The sequence below is a fragment of the Sander lucioperca genome, chromosome 2, assembly GCF_008315115.2.
Source record: "Sander lucioperca isolate FBNREF2018 chromosome 2, SLUC_FBN_1.2, whole genome shotgun sequence".
Lineage (NCBI taxonomy): Eukaryota > Metazoa > Chordata > Actinopteri > Perciformes > Percidae > Sander > Sander lucioperca.
The window spans coordinates 30,129,638-30,149,864 of NC_050174.1; the positions used below are offsets into that span (position 1 = coordinate 30,129,638).

General features: G+C 39.1%; 1 protein-coding gene across 2 annotated transcripts in view; it reads right to left on the reverse strand.

Annotated features, from left to right (window-relative positions):
• adamts3 (ADAM metallopeptidase with thrombospondin type 1 motif, 3) overlaps nucleotides 1-11,865 on the reverse strand; it is a 154,164-nt gene extending 142,299 nt beyond the window's left edge. For both annotated transcript variants that reach the window (XM_031305463.2, XM_035996018.1), the window contains exons 1-3: nucleotides 11,485-11,865; nucleotides 11,107-11,128; nucleotides 5,622-6,055 (exon numbers count right to left, since the gene is read on the reverse strand). In XM_031305463.2, the coding sequence (XP_031161323.1) occupies nucleotides 5,622-6,055; nucleotides 11,107-11,128; nucleotides 11,485-11,544 (516 nt within the window). In that variant the 5' untranslated portion in view covers nucleotides 11,545-11,865. The remainder of the gene's footprint in view (nucleotides 1-5,621; nucleotides 6,056-11,106; nucleotides 11,129-11,484) is intronic.
• Between the last annotated feature and the right edge of the window lie 8,362 nt (nucleotides 11,866-20,227).

A 20,227-nucleotide genomic window follows, 5' to 3' on the forward strand; every position in this document is an offset into this window, starting at 1 on the left:
ATATCCAACATGTTTTGTTTCCTGTAACAGTGCTCTGTTTATCACAATTTACGATAAATGAAGTATTCTTGTGATGTCAACAGCTCAGAAAATACTTCCAGTAATAGAAAGGGAAGAAAGAAATGACCAGAGCTCTTTTCATGTAGCAAATATGACTACAGACACTACAGAGTATTTGAGCTGCCAATAGTATTTAATAAAATCAGACATTATCTGGATTTTTGTGTCATTACATTTTTTTACCATTTTTTGTTAATCAAACTATCCATTGATACATTTCTGGAATGTGATAGTATAGTAGTATATGCCTTTACCCACAAACAGTCCGTTTAAATTGATTTTTACCCAGCTTTTATGTCCCAACACATCCAAAATGTGTTGTTTCCTGTTTATTTCAGCACTTAATTTTTTATATCCCATTATATCCCAAATTAGTTGTTTCCTGTGTAACAGAGCACTGATCATTGCAGTTTAAAGTAAAACAAGTCCTCTTGGGATGTGTACATGTTCGAAAATGCTTCTGGTAATAGAACGTGAAGAGAGTGTGCCAGAGTAAGGGTAAGTATTTAAGCTGCAACTTTTTAAATCAGATTTTAGTCAGTTTTAGAGCATTTATTCCCCCCCCCCCCAAAAAAAACCCATAATGATATCATACAGTGTTTGCATGCAGCAGCAGTCTTCTCAAGCGACAGACCTTTGATGACTGTTGGCGTCTTCAAAGTGACATCCTGCCACGACAGTATTTACAAAGCAAAACTCTCACATCCTGTGTGGCCCCTCTCAGCCCTGAATCTCCTGCGAGGTTCAACTATAAATGTTTTAGAGAGACTGAATCTGCCCTAGTGATGAACTGCTTCCTCCTGCTGCAATCAAAGGAAACGGCCAAATCCTGCAGTGCAGAGGACTGACTTAAAGGTCAGACTGCCATTATCTATGTTTAGGAGATTATATTAGGAGATGTTGCTGTTGTTCACTTCAGAAAGAATGAAGTTGTTAGACTGGTGTTTTGTAAGTTCTTTCATTTCACGGTCAATGGCTCTGACATTCAAATTTTGCTGCATAATGAAACATTGTTAGCAGCGCAGCAAACACAGACAAACAGGAAACAATATTTTGCTTTCAACAGCAGAAAGATCTCAGTAAATAAATGAAAATACATCTTTAAAAAAACACTATGTGAACATATTGTCCCATGAGTGGCCGAGCTACCTTACGGTTACCAAGCTCTTCGTAATTACAGGGCTTTTTCCACCATTTCTATAAAACTCTATTGAATGAAACAATCATGAAACCATTAAGGGGGAGTAAACGGTCCAGTACAGCCAGAAAATCGAAACTGTTACTGTGACTGACAAATGCTAGCCTATGTTCCTAAAAGACAGAAACCCATCATGAGGCATTTTGCACAGTTACACATGAGATGCTTCGATAAATCATATGCAACTGGACGTTAAATGCCCCATTTATAATTTTCATACTAAGCATTGATAGACTAGAAAAAACTTGCTTGACTTCAACAGCTCTGTTCCAGGCAGTGGACATTTGTGGGATCACAAAAAAAAAACCTTAAAAACTACAATCTACATCCTAAGTTTTGCTAAGATTTCCCAAACGTTGTAAAGACTCTGTAAACAACTGCTCTCTAGATTTGTTGAAAATGGAGAAAAACGTCTTGTATCAGTGTTTGTAAGCTGTGCACTGGGGGGAAAAAGGGGACTGAGTACCCAGGGTCCTCATGTGAGGAGGGCCCAAAAATATGCTAGAATGAATAGCTGTGGATGCGGGGAGGGGCCAATAGAAAATGCCTTTCTACAGGGCCCAGAATTTTGTGCTACGCCCCTGTGTGCACTTTAGGTAGACTTTATATTAAGTTATTAAACAAATTAGTATTTCTCAAAGGCAGAGCTGAGACTTCTTGGGGCAAAAGAAAAAAAGGATTATATTATCATTATATGAGTCATACAGAGAGGTTTTCTGATTGTTTTGTCTCTTATAGTATATATATATATATATATATATATATATATATATATATATATATATATATATATATATAGATATATATATATATAATTCCCCCTTAGGTTGTATAACTTGTAAATATAAAAATGTCTTTTATTGCTCCTCTACAGAACTGCCTGTCAGACATCAGCAGTTAAACGTCAAAACATTTTTTTTTTTAGATAAATGACCGAATCAAAAATCTGAAATATTAAAAATGTTCACCTCCTGCCAAAAACTTGGGTGTTATCTTGGGGCAAACTTTGTAAACTCTGATGAGCAAGTTTAAAATGTTTAACACATTCTTTGGGATTATACAGCCCCATGAAATAGTATCCTTACTTCCATAATGGGGTTGGACAATAGACAAAAAGGTGTCAACCTTTAGTGTAAATCAATTACTTAGTTATTAACTAAAATAAATATGGGATTATTATAAGTTTTGAGCTAAAAAAAAACTTGATTATTTGATTAGTTGATCCACAGTTTTTCCACAAAGTTTTGATAAACAATTTAATGTCTGTCACTTTTTTAAAGCAAAAATTGCTCAAAATGCACTTGCTGGTTTTCTTAGTGGTAAATTTTGGTTTCAGACTAAACAAGCAATATGAAGAGGTCAACTTGGACGCTGAGAAACTGTGAAGGGTATTTTCTCATTAGTATGTGACATTTCAGACCAAACAATTAATCTATTGAGTAAATGACTAAGATAAGTAATTGAAACCCAACAGAAACTAGTGATGATTTTATTGGTTGGACTTTAGGGTCTTCCGTTCTCGTGCAGCATGAAATTACCACTGAAGAATAACTGATTACCAGGAAGTCCAAAGAGTCTGTTCAATGTGATCTTTAAAGAGAGGAAAAGTCTAATTTATCATTTGAGTTCCTCTGCCACTTTTTTGGACCCTCACTCCACACATCAGCCTAAAAAAATACTATTGGTAGATTTCTGGTGGGTTTGAAGAAGTGTTTCTGATCTAGTTTATATATCTAGTTTAAAACATATCATCTTGTCATTTCCTGATCTAATTTTGCAACCCGAGTGGATCTGAATTTAAATAATGGAAAGAGCTTCATCAAATTTGCAACATCTTTCTAAACTTTAAAAACTCATTTTAATGTTAAATACAGGCTTTTAAGGTATATTTACTGTATAGCTCGTATTAGCTGGGAATGGCATACTGTGTCTCTATGTCTATTTATGATTGCCTTGTATGTATAAAAGCACTTAATAACTTCTGTTTTGATGTTTCATCATTATTGTTATTTGCAAAGAGAGTTTGTAGTTGCATAAAACATTGATTTCCTCTATTCTCAGGAGCTTTTATTTCAGTCTATTTACTGTAAGATTTTAGCCTTCATCTGGGAAGAAATACTGTATGTTGTTTGTCTGACATCATATGATGGTTGACTCAAGTTTCATGCAGAACAACACCTGTCAGCTTTCTTATTGTAAATCAACCTGTTGAAATGTTCCAGGGAAGTAAGCCCATTTCTCATGGAAACCTCCTCCCACCACCTTAAAAAAAAAACCTGCAGGTCAGTCTCACACACTCGCGTCAGTTTTTTGCTGGCCAGCAACACTGTCAAAACCTCACAGTCCAATGCCTGCCAGTGGAATCTGCCTCTACAGTTTTTGCTGTTTTGTTACAAGTATTGTAATGTGGAGAGAATAAGTGAAATCCTGCTGAGCACCTTGGGGCCATCCTCTGAGAATCAAACCATGAGGACACGCACACACATATCTAAGAAAATGCATATCACCAGGCTTTGCATTCATGTTTCACAATGCTTTAAGTTAAGTCCCAGAGGCTCTCACTATCATAAGATCCACGTGTCACTCTTGTCCTGAAGGAACAGTTTTCATGTGCTGCCTTTTTGATATGCAGCAATGAAGGCTGCACTTGATGTTGCAGCCAGGTGTGAGCATCAATACCTTCACAAAAGCAGCACCAGCGCAATCGTAATTTCTAGTAGTGTGTAGTCAAACTGATTAAATGGCATGGCACAACAAGGTACATTCAGATGAATACCAGTGAGGACATGTCATTAAAAGAATAAAACTGGTGTTACTTTCTCTGATAATCGAAAATTCCCCCGAAGACCCTAAAACTAACAATGAATATACAATGAATATATTATAATAAGTATTTTACTGTATGTAACCCTCATCCAAAGCAGCGTGAAGTGTTTACAGCCATGTTACTGGCTCTGTTAGTGGGACTTTAAGCAAAATGCTAACATCAGCATGCTAACATGCTCAAAATGACAATGCTAACATGTTGTTTGGCAGGTATGAGGTTTAACATGTTTACCTTCAAAGTTAAGTGTGTTATAGCATGCATGTTAGCATGCTGAGCTAATTAGCACCAAACTAAACACTAAACACAAAGTTTAGTTTAGTTTAATAATGAATCTTTTCAGGTATTTGGTCAAAACAAGATTTAAAAAAAAAATATATATATATATATATATATTGGACAAACTGGAAATTTGACCAGATAATTTGGCTAGATGGAAAGTCAGAGGATCACCAAACTAGTGCAGTGTCCGTTTGGAGTGTGTGCCTGTTTGGAACGGGCTGATTGCTTGGTTCCTAGTATTTTTTTCTCTCACAACTTTATTGTGTAAATTCTCACAAAAAAACATGTGACACAAAATGCTGGTATAAACGCATGATTCACAGTATTGCAGCGTTGTCGGGTGGCATGCCCTTTCAAAGCGTCACGACCGTCCTTGTCATTCCTAGAGCCCCACCACTAGTGTGGCTAAAAATACATAAAAGAGCCATATTGTTGTGTTCGGCGATGCACAAATTCACCAAAAAGATGAAGACATGAAGGTCGACCATTTTACTTTTTTATAACTAATTCCTGACTTTTTTCCCCCTGAATCTGAAATGTTTTGGGGAAAAGAAACGCATTGCAGGACAAATGAGTGCAGGTGCAGGACACACCATCTTAGAGAATAAACAACACCATACAATGGGGTGAATTAATTGATGGTTCAGGTTCATCCAATTAATAATAAAGATAAACTAGCACCAGCTTTATCTTTTAACAGATTGTGAATACCTATCAGGAGTCGCACGAGTTGCAGTACATCCTTTGAGTTGCTTTTAAAAAGTTTGCAGCATTTCAGCAGAGAACTTCATTTGAAGGTCTTTGGGCTAACTGAGACTTTTCCATGAATGCAGAGATGTTTCGTTGGCCTACTCTAAGAGATTTTGGCCCAGGTCATTCCCCAATTACCATTCAAGTGTTTTATTAGGGGTGATGGGGAGGATAGGACCGCAGACTTTTGTGGAGCACAAAGGGAACTTGTGTTTTATGTTGGGAAGAGGTTGGGGGGAAAATCCGTTGAGTTTGTGGGTGCAATGGATGGCCACTCACCCGTGACAAACATCTGTACAAAAAGCTATTCCGTCTGCCTGCCTGCCTCCAAGAACAATGTGCTGTAAAAATGCAGAATGCTGACGTAAAGAAAGGCTAAGCTCAGGAGTTACGGACATCTAAAATCCATTAGTGTATAGTTGATAAGGTCATGGCACTTTTGTAATGAAAAGACAGGGTTTGAGGGGGTAGGAGAGTAAAGAAGCTTTATGGCTAAGGAGGACTTACCAGTCCGTCACAGTTGTTAATGGCAACCGAGGCCCCGGGAACGTCTGTGATGTCACCGATGAAGGTGCAGTCTGTCTTTAGTAGCTCACGGTGCAGTATCCTCTCTGCCCTGCTGGTGGCTTCAGTCTGGTTGGCGCCCATACTGGCATCGTCACCGGCGCTGGCGTTCCCGAAGCCTTGAATCTCGTCGTGCCACTCCACCATCGCGCCCGGCGCCACCAGTCTGTTATTAGGACGCAGACGGAGGTGGAACTCCTTCCCGAAGGCGGAGATGTTAAAGAAAAGTGTCTGTTCAGCTTCACCAGAAGAAAACACCTCCCTCTTGACACGCTGCTTGTGCGTGGCAGAGAGCAGGTGTGACAGGTAGTGTCCATGAGAGTCGGTGCTGAAGGGAGTGACCAGGCCATATTCCTTTAGACGGCTTCTCAGCTGGTCTGTAAAACAACACAACGACAATGAGATCGTTTTTTTTTCAAGGCACCAGGAAGTAGAAGTAACAACACATTATTTTATCATACCTTCAAACCTATGTACGAAAGAGGATTAGGGCCACATGTAAAAAAGTAAGTCAGAATTCATTTTTTCTCAGAATTCTGAATTTATTTATCTTCAAACTCAATACATGTGACCGTATTTCTGTAAAAAATAAATAAAAAAACTGACTGTAATGGAGTATAGCAGCACTTTCTACCGTGAGAAATCACCAATAAAGGCTTCTAAACAAAAAACTACACATCTGGACATGTTCCAGAACCAATGTGGTCCGAAATTGGGAAGAAATTTAACAACATCGGCAACCAAGAGTACAGGTTTCCCTGATGTTAGCATGTAGCTAAATGTAGCAGAGGAATGACTGTTATGGAGTAGCCTATAGCAGCAAAATCCCCAATAAGGCTATTAAACCAAAAACAACACAATCGAACATGTTCCAACAGGAATGTGATCCGAAATTAGGGATACATTATTAACATCGGCAACCAAGAGTATATGTAAAATATAAACACTGCAGTAACGTCTATGTGAAAGGTGTTGACGCCTGCGCTGTATGCCGCGTTGCCGTTGACAGGTGTATCGGGCACAATCTAGCATCTACCCATACTACGTGATCCTCACCACTCATAGTCGCCATTTTACTCCGCTCAGATGCCTTTTCCACCAGTAGAGAGTAGAGACTGAACTCTGGTGGCGCGTGCTGTGCACTACATCGTCTCAATAAAGCATCTCTGCATCACTTTAATAGAAAGAGGAGTGTCTGTATTTTTGATAGTAAAACCATGGTATACCGTAATACCACGATGCCGCCAAGGCCTATTCAAGATGCAAAAAAACAACACAGAGTTCATTTTTCCTTAAAGACAGATTTTACATCATAAGTTTGCTCCTCTGTCTTGATACTTGAAAGGTAAACCATAGAAGAAGTACACACGTGCACACTACAAGGTATTCTACCTGGACTTTCAGCTGCATGCATTTGATGGGCATTTCTTGAAACAACACTCATGTTGTGCCAAAGTATTGGTCTTTGAAATGAATGAGGAGGCTGTGATTTTCTTGTGCTAGCATAGTTTCATACATGGCCTTGTTCTACATCGCAGAATTTCAACAAGTCAAGATTAAGTAAGCTTTAGATCTGGCAATGCAACTACAGGTTGAACTGAAGCATTTCATTTAGAGAGCCTAGAGAAGAAAAACCGTCCTTCCAGAGGTTCTTGCTGCCTTTTACATTTTCTAAGTAAATACCTAGCTCACAAAAAAAATGCATCTTGTACTGGATGGTATTCAATACCATCTTGGTATAATGCCTCATTAACCCTCAGGCTCTTGTTCATTGGATAATTTGTGGTCAACTCAATTGTACAAGGAAATCTGTGGGCCTTGAAAACACCCTCTTAAAAAGGAAATTTCCACCCAGGCTTGGTTTGCTTTTCCAAATGTGTGCAATGGCAGACATTCTAAAATCTTTGGTTTGGTTTTGGTTGGAAAAAAATGTAGAATGAATATCGAAACCTTGTAATTATCTTGTAGGTTTTGACTAGAAGACATTAAAACAGGTGTCAATGGTGAAACTCAAATTACAAGTCTGAGGAAATGCCATACTTTACAAATCATAGTGTGCTCGTTCTGGACACGTGAAAAAAAAAAAAAAAAAAACTTTGAGACTGAAAAAAAAAACATGTAGCTATCAAACAGCCAATCTGATGATAATACTGATAAAATGGCACACATTAAGATGTGAGGGATGGCAGCAGCTTCATCACACTGGCTTTGTAAAGTTAACAGAGATAAGCAGACATAGAGCATCTTTGTTATAGCTCCTCAACCGAAGCGAACCGCGGGCACGGTTTTGAACATGCATAAACATCAAGGGCCTTTTTTTACACGGCAAATACCTCCCAGTTACATCACACTATAGCTTTACTCTCTGCAAACATGAATGACACCGTGTTAGTCGTTTGATACTGATACGTGAAAATCTTGTGCAACATGTGGAAGGCTGATATAAGTTTGCTATTTTTGCAGTAACACTGTTGTGACAAATCTTTAAAGGATGTAAAGGTTATAGAGCCATAAGTCAAAGAGGAGCCAATAATTAGTTCTGTTCATGGGTATTTGAATAGTGGGGTTTCGTTTAATCCTCAGGAGGCCCAGGTCTCAAGAGCCATTTCTTCTCCTGAGAAGAGAACAAAAAAGCACATTTCTGTACATTCTACTATATTTTTTTCAGACCTACAACGCAGGTGCATTTGGATTTTTTTTTAAAGCCTCTGTAAATTTGGATTCAAATCATATCAAAGTAAGAGTTCAGTTTATTTGTTATAATCCTTAAGACTTTCATAAAATTAAACATTAGCCATTGAATCCATTTACACTCAGTAATAATCTCTCTATATAGTTTTTACTGGTAGTGGCTGAGTCTGCTATTGCCACGCTGGACTTAGTTTGCCTACCTTAGCATGAGGGATTCATCAAAAAAGCATCTACAAAACAAGACAACAGTCATTGTCATGGATCATTTTTAACTACTACTGCCGTTATTTCTTTCCAACCTCTTTATTAAAACAACGCAAGTTTGTTTTTCTAAAACTAATCAAACTGATAAAGCAGCTGCACTTGTTGTATTTCTGATAAAGTAGCAGCTGAATGAGTGATTGCTATAGCACCAAGCTACACTTTAGGGATTTAACACCCCAAAACTAGCCTGGCATCGCCAGACTAGTCTGGAACCTCTCAGTTCATTAAAATATTTTACAACCAAATGATCTATAAAAGGTTTAGGCCAGCTTGTGGAAATTAAAAGAGAATTTTCTTTAATTTGCAGTGCTGTTGTTTTAAGTGTTAACGGTATAAAACTTCAAAAGAGAGCCTGACATTTTAAGGAACATTTACTTTGAATAGACCCTAAACGCTTCGGTATGCAGCACCAATTGGGAGATTTTCTCTTCAGTGAATATGTAAGATTTACTGAAGTGAAAATATTGAATCATGGATTGGAATCCATTTATTTTGTAAAAAAGAGAGTGCAAAGAGTGCCATTGGTCTCTGTCGTTAAAATACGACTTTCGAACTGAAAAACCCAAATGTTGGAGGTGTACAAGGTCACATTTGAAATGTGAAGCATTTTGAGTGATGGATCTCGAGGTTTCTGCCTAGGAAGTGATGCTTCCTCGTGGGAAATTGTTGGGTCTTTTTAAAGTATAGTGTGGTCTAGACCTACTCTATCCGTAAAGTAAAAGTGTCTTGAGATAACTCTTGTTATGATTTGATACTATATATAAAATTGAATTGAAGGGTGAAACACAATCAGTGAACACAGCAAGACCAGACACAATTTGCAGTCCACTTATTCTATTATTCTAAAGGGTAATACACTTCAATGCACTTTAGAGTACCTCTCTTTTTCCTCTATTCAAAGTGATGCATTGTACCAAAGTATAAAGGCAAGGCTAGAAAGTAGAAAAGTTTCTGTGGAAGGTTTTTCACTTTCTCCATTGACGTCCATGGTTACAGAGGTTAATAACATACCATTTAAAGACAATTATAACAAATCATTCATCATTCAAATGTGAAACACGAAAAAGACACATCGTTGAGAGTTTTTACACTGAATATAATTCAGGTTCTAGTTTCAGACACTGTTAGACGATCCGACAAGCACTTTGTGTGAAGAATACTTAGTCCTTCAGATTGCAATCAGAAACTTTAACTTAACTCATGCAGGAGTATTTTCATATACTTATCCCAAACTTCTCTTACTTTTTTCAGTTTAGTTTGCACGTACATGTTCCAAGTCGGATTCACGAAACTCTCTTCAAACCGCTTGTTTCAACCTGATGAATGCCACGTGTTCATGAGGAGGTGCTCGTTCATGAGATGTGATCATTAGCATAATCATCGCCCCTGCTTCATGTTCTTCTCCGTTTGTGGGAAGGTTTGGTTCACAAAAATGAGGAAAAAGAACTTTGTGGAGAACAAATACAGCAGCATCAGTAGTTGTATTATGAGACGCAAAAGAATTCGAAATTGTAAATGTTAGCGCTGTACTGTGACTGAAATAAAAGGGGAATCTTTCGACATGAAGATGAGAGAGTATTATACAGTAGCTGATGGTACACTGCAACTTGCATAAAGACCCGGAAGTGCTTAGCCATATACTGTACATAAATTATTGTGCCAAATATGCCAATATAATGTTAAAATGTTAATCACAAACTCATTCAGTTTAGTGTGAAGAACAGCAGTTTGTTCATGATATGAATTTTGTTTAATATCCAAGAGATTATTGAATGTGACAAGTTCTCATGAACCACTTGGGAACAAAATGTGTTGGTACAAGTGGTTCTTGCATGAGGCTCTTTGACTTTAACTTGTAAAAGAAGGAAAGTCGGAGCTGAACATTTAAGAGAAACCACACTAAATGGGTGCAATAACATTTTTAAGATTTACAAGGCTGATAATGGGCAAAAGAAGAGCCGACAGTGGCAGACTACAAGCAAAACTCCATCACAGTCCAACTGGCAGCTGTCATCTCGCTGTGCCAGAGCCCTTGAGGTGCTCAGAAGATAACGGTGGGTGTAAAAGGATCCTACGTGGACGCTGTTGCAGCTCACTTGTTTCTTAACCTCAGAATGGATAACAGATGTGCAGGATTTAGAAGTGGAATTTTCTTTCCTGTATAACAAAGCCCTTGAAGCAGTTTGCTCATGTAATATACAGTGTGTGTGTGTGTGTGTGTGTGTGTGTGTGTGTGTGTGTGTGTGTGTGTGTGTGTGTGTGTGTGTGTGTGTGTGTGTTTAGGGGGAATGGTGGCGTGGTAGCAGAGGGTATAAGGGGAGGAGGGAGAGTGTATCACAGAGCTCCTCACACACAAACTCCCCTCCCACTTTGATCTCAGTGCACCAAGGTTGTTCTGCTGCGTTTCCCTTCTACTTTCTCACAACTTACATCTAACTATGAACAAGATGAAGAGAAAATAAACAGGACTTACCCTGTCTATCTACTTCACCAGCCTGTAAGAGGAAGAGGGAAAAATAACTCGTTAAAAGCAAGAAGGAAATCATAATTTGACAGTGTGAGATGTCCAGCAGCCACATAAGGTGCTTGTAAACATGTAACAAAAATGCCTCTATTTTACACGTCTTATATAACAGGCTAAAGTCATGCGTGTGCAGTGTCAATATGGACTTCACAGAGGAAGCAGTGTGCGCATTCACACAGCCACATTTAAAAGATTGAAGAAAGTTTTAAAAACCTGTGTGGGCTAGCTGCTTCTCCGCTACAACTGCTTTAATTTCATATTAACGGGAGAAGCAAAAGAGTTCAGCAACCTTTGGAGAGTCAAATGTGAAGCGGTGCAGACACTTACCTTGTCAGCTGAAGTCAATACAAATCCTAGGAGTAGTAACGCTAGTGATAGGACAGCCATCACGAGTCTTTTAGTGATGAAGAAATAACTTTATTCCACCGTCAAATTAAAAATAAGGACAAAAAATTGGAAGAAAACTCTCTACGCAATTGCGGCTCATTCAACAGTTATCAAAGTGGATGTGCAGCCTCTGTTTTAGTTCAAAAGAATAAAAACACTTCTAAAAGTTTCATTAACGCAGGAGTGAGGCGAGTTGCGACACTTTGTCAGTCAGTCAGTCAGTGTATTTTTTCTGTTGGACTGAAAGTTTCTAGAAAGTTTTTTTTTTTGTTGGTGGAAGTTAGTAGGACATCCCCTCTGCCGCTGGCCGGACAGAGCTGCAGTGTGAAGCTCTTGCAACCTGGCACTTGGCTCCCCTGGCTAATAAACGGCGAAGACCAACCCTGAGTGACGTCACTCCGCCCTGTCCTCGAGCCTCAAACACATGGAGGGACAGAGAAGGAGGGGGAAGAACCCCATCTCCCCTAACCTCATCCCAGGACAGGATGAGACATAACATCAATGCCGATAACTTTATTATAACCCAAATATAGCATTTATAAGCAGTGGTGAAACGTAAAGTAATATTTAAGATCAGATAAGATGTAGTTTAACTAGGCTGCCTGTCTGTTTATATTTGACCATTTTCAAAGCGCAAATAAATAAGCTAAACTAAATAAAATATCTGTTCTGTTTTGAATATGTATCTGTGTTATGGATAGGCAAATCTGTTTCGATCTGTAAAATATGAAATTTCAATTGTCAAATGAAGACCTATAAATCCCCGTGCATTCATTAAATTGGAATTACATTGATCCTAAGCAAGAGCCAAATAAGACAATAAAATGAAGTCAAATACATTCATTTAATCAGTCAAGCATCGGAGTTGTATTTGACTTTATCTTATCGTCTTATGTGGCTTTTTCTTAGGATCAATGTCATTCCAATTTAACGAATGCGCAGGGATATATAGGTCTTTTATTGGAGTCAGACATATTGTCCCAAAAGATGGGACACAGAGGAGGTAAAATCCCAACACTTCCAATTCATGAACTGAGAACAAGAATGTTTGGGTCAGAGGGCAGGGGGAACAATACTATAATAAAAAATAAAACAGGCCCCATGTCCTGACATTATTGAAGAGGAATAGAGAAAAGGTACTGAAACCTAAAATCATTCATTAAATCCAAAAATAAAACTAGCACCAGTACAAATACCACACTCTTACTCTAACAGCCGTTCCTTTGAACCTCAGGTACGTTTATTGCCTCTTTTTTTGGGGGGGCTTGTTGTGACCCTTTAAACTCAGTCTACCTTGGTCTACCTCTCATCGATCACAGATTACTGCCTCAGTTTAGAGACTAGTCGTGAGCAGTTCAGCCAAAGAATGATTTTTATTTCTCAGATTATTTCATTTTTTAGAGGCCTGAAGAGGGGAAAGTATTCAATATTTCACCAGAAAAATTAGGTTATCGTTATTGTCCCACGAGGGGAAATTTCTTTTGCAGCCGGGGTTCACATAAAAACAGAATACAAAAATACAACATCAAGGACACATAAATCACAGAGCTAGAGCAGGGAAATGGAGATTCATACCAAGTACACATGCACAAGAGTGCAAATGTGCAAGGGAAGTGCACGGAATGCAGTCAGTAAAATGCAACAATTAAATTTAAATCAAAATAAATTACCTTTTTTTATGTAACAGGTCATTTTTTCGTATTTGTATAATAATCTTGAGAACCCTGTGTAGGGTCCCGACCCTAGTTCCTGTTAATACTGATAGTACCAGCAATAATAATTATAATGCCTACCCTTCCTCATCTGAACACATGGTGGGACAGGAGAACAAGGAGAAGCACTCAACTTCCACAACCCAAACTGATAAGGAAAAGAGGAGCGAAAACTGGTAATACTAAGGCAATACATATACTCCATGAAATAAACAGGAATCTCTATTAAAATCAAACAGTTATACACTGATATATTAACTGAAATTACTTTTGATTTAGGAAGAAATTACAGTTTTTGTTTCAAAGAAGTTGCTTTTGTTTAATTTTTTTTTTTTTTATTGTGTCTTCAGCTACTTTTCTCATATAAATGTGAGTCTTAAAATATTCCAACTTAAATACTTTTCACATGAACCATTTGTTTGAGAGCAGCAGTTCCTCCCAGCTGACTCGAAAGCTCCAGAGGGCAATGGATGCATGTAAAATCAGGTTAGGTTTGCAATAATATGAACAGTCTGCCTCATTACTGACTGCACATCATTGACGTCCCTCTCTCTTTCCCCATGTAAGGGCTCTCTCAGGTAGAAATGCCATGACTTCAACAAAAAGGTTGAGAGCGTTTGAATATTATTACAGAAATTTGGGGCTCGGGGGCAACTCTGGCTGGAGCAGCAGAGATATGAGTAAAACTTTGGGTGGATACATTAGCTTAAATATCTCCATTGACTAAAAAGGAAGGCAAATGGTTCAAGCCCAACGCTTTTTAAATAACAATAACATTTATAAATATTGGAGGCTTCACACAAACGTGGACACATGCTGTTAAAAACACCTCCTACCTGCAAACAAATTCAGCATGGCAGCAGGAAGTTGTGGAGTGATCCGGTTTGATTTCCCAACAGCAGGTGCCTACTGAGAGGAAATATTCATGTACCACCAGAACAATCTAAAACACTCCACTATAAGAATAAGTCCTATAACAATGTGTTCTGCAGAAAATTGACTGCAGTGACAAACCTATCGGGGGGGCATGACATGCAGCAAAGGGACGCAGGTTGGAATCAAACCCGCGGCCGCTGCCGCAAGGACTGAGACTCTGTACATGGGCTCAACCAGGTAAGCTACCCAGGCGCCCCCTCTGTGGTATCCTTGAGCAACATACAGTATATCACCTGTACACTGAACCAGCTAACCATGATCCCCCACCAGAGTGTAAAGCAGCATTGGCCTTTCTGGAGGGCTAGTAAAATACAGGATGTATAGACATAGTTTTTTTTAACCTTTAACCTCTGCACTTCTTACTATGATGCTTGAGCATGATCTGAAACCAAACTTTTCACTGTTAATAACTCAGGGGGGCATTACTCCAAAATGTTGCAGCAGCTTTTATACCTCCTGGACAAAGTTGACCTCCACTCTAAAGAAATGATTTCTTAACATTGGAAGAAAGCAGAGAGAGAGGCATATACAACTCACCATCATTTTAGCATCTACAGGAGAGCATGCAATACATTTCAAGGCACAGTTGAGAATTGATTTGTTCTGACTGTTTAAACTCAAGAGATGAAGTTATCAAAACAGTCCAAAAACTGAGAGGCCTCACTGGGAGCACTGATATCTGGGCCTCTCTATCAAGTTCTTTTAATTACACATCTCTACAGCGCTGTGTTAGTGCTGGAGAACGTCTGGCTGCACCCATATTATATTGGTATAGTGGGGGGAAACAAAAGCTCTTCATTAACCCGATCACAATTGTCTTGGATGGCTATAAGCTGGATGCAGTGATAGTGCCAAATAGATCGAAGAGCGAAGATAGTGGAAGTGGAGGAGAATTTATTCTGAAATAGGCGACCAATGGCAGGCTTATACCAACAGTCTACATCCAGTGAGTCAGACTACATATACTGTAACTACTGTAGACTTGAGACTTGGACTTGAGTGTTGTTTAAGGCCCACACACACAGTACAACGACAGCAGTCATGCAGAACCATTTTATGTCACAATGTTCGAGATGGATCTAATAAAAATATAATCTTGGTTGCAATCCCTGTCAGACGATAATTTTGAGGGATGTCAGGTTGCTCTTTTCAAAATACCTTGAACCTCCTGAGCGTACAGGAATTTAAGTCACAAAAATAAAGACTTGAGAGACTTAGACACAAAGCTTAAATATTCAATCAATAGGCCTCTGCAATGTAGGACGATTAACAGATTTAAAAAGAAAATGTTCAAATGTCATTTCAATGATCAGCACTTCGGCAGCTGAAAGACTTGCTCCTTGACTTTCAGTTTGCTTTATGAAGACTTGTGACTTGAGGACTAACTTTGGAATCCAGCTCTACAAACTTCATTTCAACTTAATTTTAATGTGTACTTAAGAAATGTTTTACATTGAAATATAATGATGTTAAAACAAGGCTCATATTAACAGACACTGTTGTAACAAGCTCTGGCCAAGTTTGAACCCAGACTTCTAGACACGTTTTGGCAAGCCTCAGATTCACCTGTTCACTGTAGACAAAGCATAACAAGAAAATACAACAAATTCATTTTTTTCCCCTTGTGGTTTATAGCGAGAGAATGAACTGTCAAATGAGATGGAGCCCCGAGACGCTGTGTGAGTTTGTATCACATATGGAAGACACATGATCATATATCACTGCTTTTATTGGGCACAACGAAAGGGCTGTTAGAGGTCTGTGTCAAGACATTCTGTTCTCTCTCTCTCTCTCTCTCTCTCTCTCTCTCTCTCTCTCATTCTGCTGCAGAATTCAATAAATGATCTGATAAGTTAGAGGGAAAAATAACAAGCCTTGCGTCGTCATTGGCGTCGTTGTTTATGTCTGCGATTGAGTTTGCTTCGTGGGCTCCCAGATTCGCCTCAGCTGGACTGTAGGTGAACTGCCTGCAGATAAGGAAACCTAATTAACTAGCACATCTGCACACCTCATGGCCTCACTACCATGGGGGAGAAAAGGACAGACAGGCAGGGAAAGGTGATAGAAACTAGGTGACGGCGTTGGGAAGAGGCAAGGCGAGGGGAAAATAAATGAGGGGTCAGGGGGTCTGGACTTAAAAGTAAGGGATAAAGAAAAACAGAGATATAAGGGCAGTTGGGAGGAGAGTGAGATTTTTTTTAAGGAGTCAAGGTTTGTTAGTTTATCAACATCCTGTCCATCCTTGACCCGCCGCAGAGACGCAGACCCTCTGACTTCCTTCATCTGGTCTCAGAGTCCAACATCTGGTCTTCCTTGCAACCACAGATCCAGATAAATAAGTTGCTGTTACAATTGGCAGTGAATCACATGAGGCAAATTGAAAACAGGCCTGTGCAACAAACTTGGATTTCTATGCAGATAGTGTGATACAAGATTTTACTCAAGAGGTTACAGGGAAATATTTTATTGTTTCTTTTTCATGCAGGTTTTTGGGAAGTATATAGCTTGAGAGAACATATGTTTTCTGCTTACATACGTGTGGTAACAACTACACTTTCACACATTGTCTATCACTCCTGTAAATCATACACTGTGGGACAAATTAAATTAGTCCTGTATAGTTTCACTGTAAAAAAAAGAAGAAGTCTCACAAGATTGTGGTGTCATTAATTTTTTTTATGGGCTCAAAACAACAGCAGGGCCCCCTCTATTTCCTGTTTTGTCATTCTGTTCCTATAAAACTCCCTTCCTACTCTCATGAACTCCTTCATTTGTCACTTACATTTTTTGTCGGAAAGTGACTAAGTGAGTATTTTCATCTTCTGCTACTTACTTCGCAGAGACAAATGTGTTTCTGTCGTAGAAGCAGCATAGATGAGTTCACCAGATATTTACAAGAAGCAGACAAAGAAAAACAAAAATTATATTCGTGGTGAGAACCCATTGTTTCAAAAGTCTTTAATTGCAGCCTGTGCATGCCTCGGGTTTGGGCAACTGGTACTCAGTCAAAGAAAATGAATATATAGCTCTAGCACATGAGTGTAATTTGTATAATTTTCAGAGTGAGAGTAATCCCCATGGGAGGACAGAGCCATCAATGAGTCCAGAAGGAGGGGAACGGCTAACCTAATTACAAGACGTAGGTATGCGCTTTCAAAGTTGGTTTCTCTAAAACGACAACTATTGCCGCGTTCCAACAAAGCTGACCCCCACTTGCATTATAAAAGGGGGCAAGCTGGGCCATTTCAGAGAAGGCATCTGGATTGTTTTCTTTTCTCTCTTTCACGCTTTGTCCTGAGACACAAAAACGCCCCGACACAATGACTTCTGACGTCTAACAGCGAAGTTATGCCAGAGTCACAATGTGCATCTAGGTGGTGAGCCGAGCAGATGCCTCCATGGGGTCAGCGCTGGTTTTTGTCCCCCAGTATCACCACAACAGAGGGAAGGTAGGGCAATAAAGTTCTTCAGTGCTAAAAAGGAAGCATTCCAGCAGAGGGAGGGGAGTGCTGGGATCTGACATAATTTAAAACACGGTTGTCATATTCTGAATAGGAGCCCCCCCCCCCGCCCCCTCCTCCTGAGTGAAAACCATTTCTTTTTTGGCTGTTTTGTTTTCTGCAGCTCTTACTTAAGCATGAGCGCTGCTAAATAGGTTTGTTCGGGAAGAGGAGATAAACAATGAAACTAAGGGTACAAGGGTGACTGTAGGTAGTGTGTTACAATATGCATATGAATGGAGGAATGAAAGGTTATTATTATAGATTTATGATTAAGAGGTTTTCTCGCAGGTCAACAGCCAAAGACAAGACATGCTTAGAAAAGAAATACACATACCTTTGTCTTCAATAATTATTTTAGGGCGTTTTCACACATGAAAGTCCGAACCAAGGTCCGGACCAAGGTTCATGTTTTTGTTACATTGTATACATTTGATCCGGTAAGTTTTGGTTTCACACTGCAGTTATGCAAGCGCACTAAAGAACTATACGTGACAAAACTACGTCCTGCCGTCATCACATACGTGATCTGCGTCTCCAGAGACTTAGAACTGATTGGTTTGTTGACAGGCTTCCCCGTCCTCTCGTATCTCTCTCTGTGTCGGAGTTTTTTCAACTGACTGCTGCTCTCCCCTACTGACTGCTACTCTCCTCTACTGACTACTGCTCTTTTGGTTTTGTTGTGATGTTGAGAACCAAAGACACGGGGAACTTTCTGGAGAATTTATTCAGAGACAAACGGAAACCTACACTGTACATTTACTACCACTTGACAAATAAACTGCTGATGTATTCTCTGCTCTGATAGCCGACAGCTGTCTGCTGAGCGCATTCACCGTCACTCTCTCATGTAGCCTACACACTAAGCATTCCTTAAAGGAGCTATTCCCTGGTCTTGTAACACAAGGAGAGCCTGCCAGAGCTTCTTGTATTTGGTCCGAAAGTCCGAACCATCCAAAAAATGCTTTCACACTATAAACGAACCGGACCATGGTTCAGTTTGGTCCGGACCGAGACCTCCTCTTTTTATCGGACCAAAATTTGGTCTTTTGATCCGGACCGTGGTCCGGGGGAGGTTTCACACCTGTAATTTTGGTTCGGATCAAACTGAAAAGTCCGAAAGTCCGGACCAAATGAGGTATGTGTGAAAACGCCCTTAACCTCCACAGACTACAACAGAGTCTGGTTGAGGCTGAGTTAGAAGATGTATAGAATATATTATCTAAAAACAATTACATTCGTTCATCATTTAAAATCAATTTCCCATTAGCATGTAAGGTTTTAGTTTGAGGTTTCAGTTGAGAGCTACAGATCACTTAAGGTTTCTGGTGCACAGTTTCAGAAAGCTTTCAAAGGTCAGTGGAAATGGCAGGATTCATGCACAAATTGATTGCTTCGATAGTTGCATATCATATCATATCAGCAATTTAATTTAGTCTTCCTCTAAATCTAATCAGTGCAAATGTTCTGGCCATGGTTACTTCTGTTTTTAATAGTGTGTTTTGTAGTGTATAATGTTTTTAAACTACTAGTTATTTTTTTTAAGCATATTCTGTATATTTATAGATAGCTGTTGGTATTGCAATGCATGTTTGAATATCTACAGTTGGGTGGATGAAAACCATGTGAGATGATCAAAATCTCCAGAACAGCGACAATAAATGGACCTTGTAGTGAGAATGTTTTCTCACTTGCGGTTTCCAAAGTCAAGAATTGAACATCAGCTTTTAATCTCATGACTACTCCAACTGCTAAAGAAGATCTTGGGATATGATCAAAAGCTCAAGAACAGCTGTTAAATGGACCTTGTGGTAGGATTATTTTCTCAACTTTACTGTCCCCAAAAGGAAAACATGTCGAGGAGGTGGGCAAAATGCACACAGACTAAAATGGATACTAAAATGTAATAAAATACATAAAATGTATAAAAATAAGTTGACATGAAAAACTACCACATAAGATTACATTAGTTACAGGACATACTGAAACTGACTTACTTAAATCCTGGGGTACATCCAGCCCAATCATCATCACCGTTGTATGAAAGACTCAAATTGTTGAAACATCATGGCTTTTACTTGTTCTATAATAAGGGGGGGACAGAAATGAAAGAAAACTATTTCACAAGAAGATTGCATGTTGTTACTTTAAACAACATACAGTATAAAATCCTGTCAAAACAAGCGCTGTGCTGACGGTGAATACAATGTGTTGAATCCTCGTGCTTCAGAATGCAAACCTAAATGCATGTGGTCGTTTCAGTTCTTTCCTCTCTATTTATTTAAGAGGCCTCTAAAAGCCCAAATGTGTGCAATTGGGCTACTGGATGACGTTTTGTCTGCACTGCACTTTAAACCAACTGTGTCAAAAGAGAATCTTTGATAGCAGGCTTTAGCCAATAATCCAACAAGCCCAAATCTGAACTGCAGTCAATCTTCTCTGACACCTACAATCTCCATCTCTGTATTTCTTTTTTCTTCTTTTGGTCCATTTTTATTTTCCTGTTGGTTTTTTTTGGGGGCTTGATTGATGTTT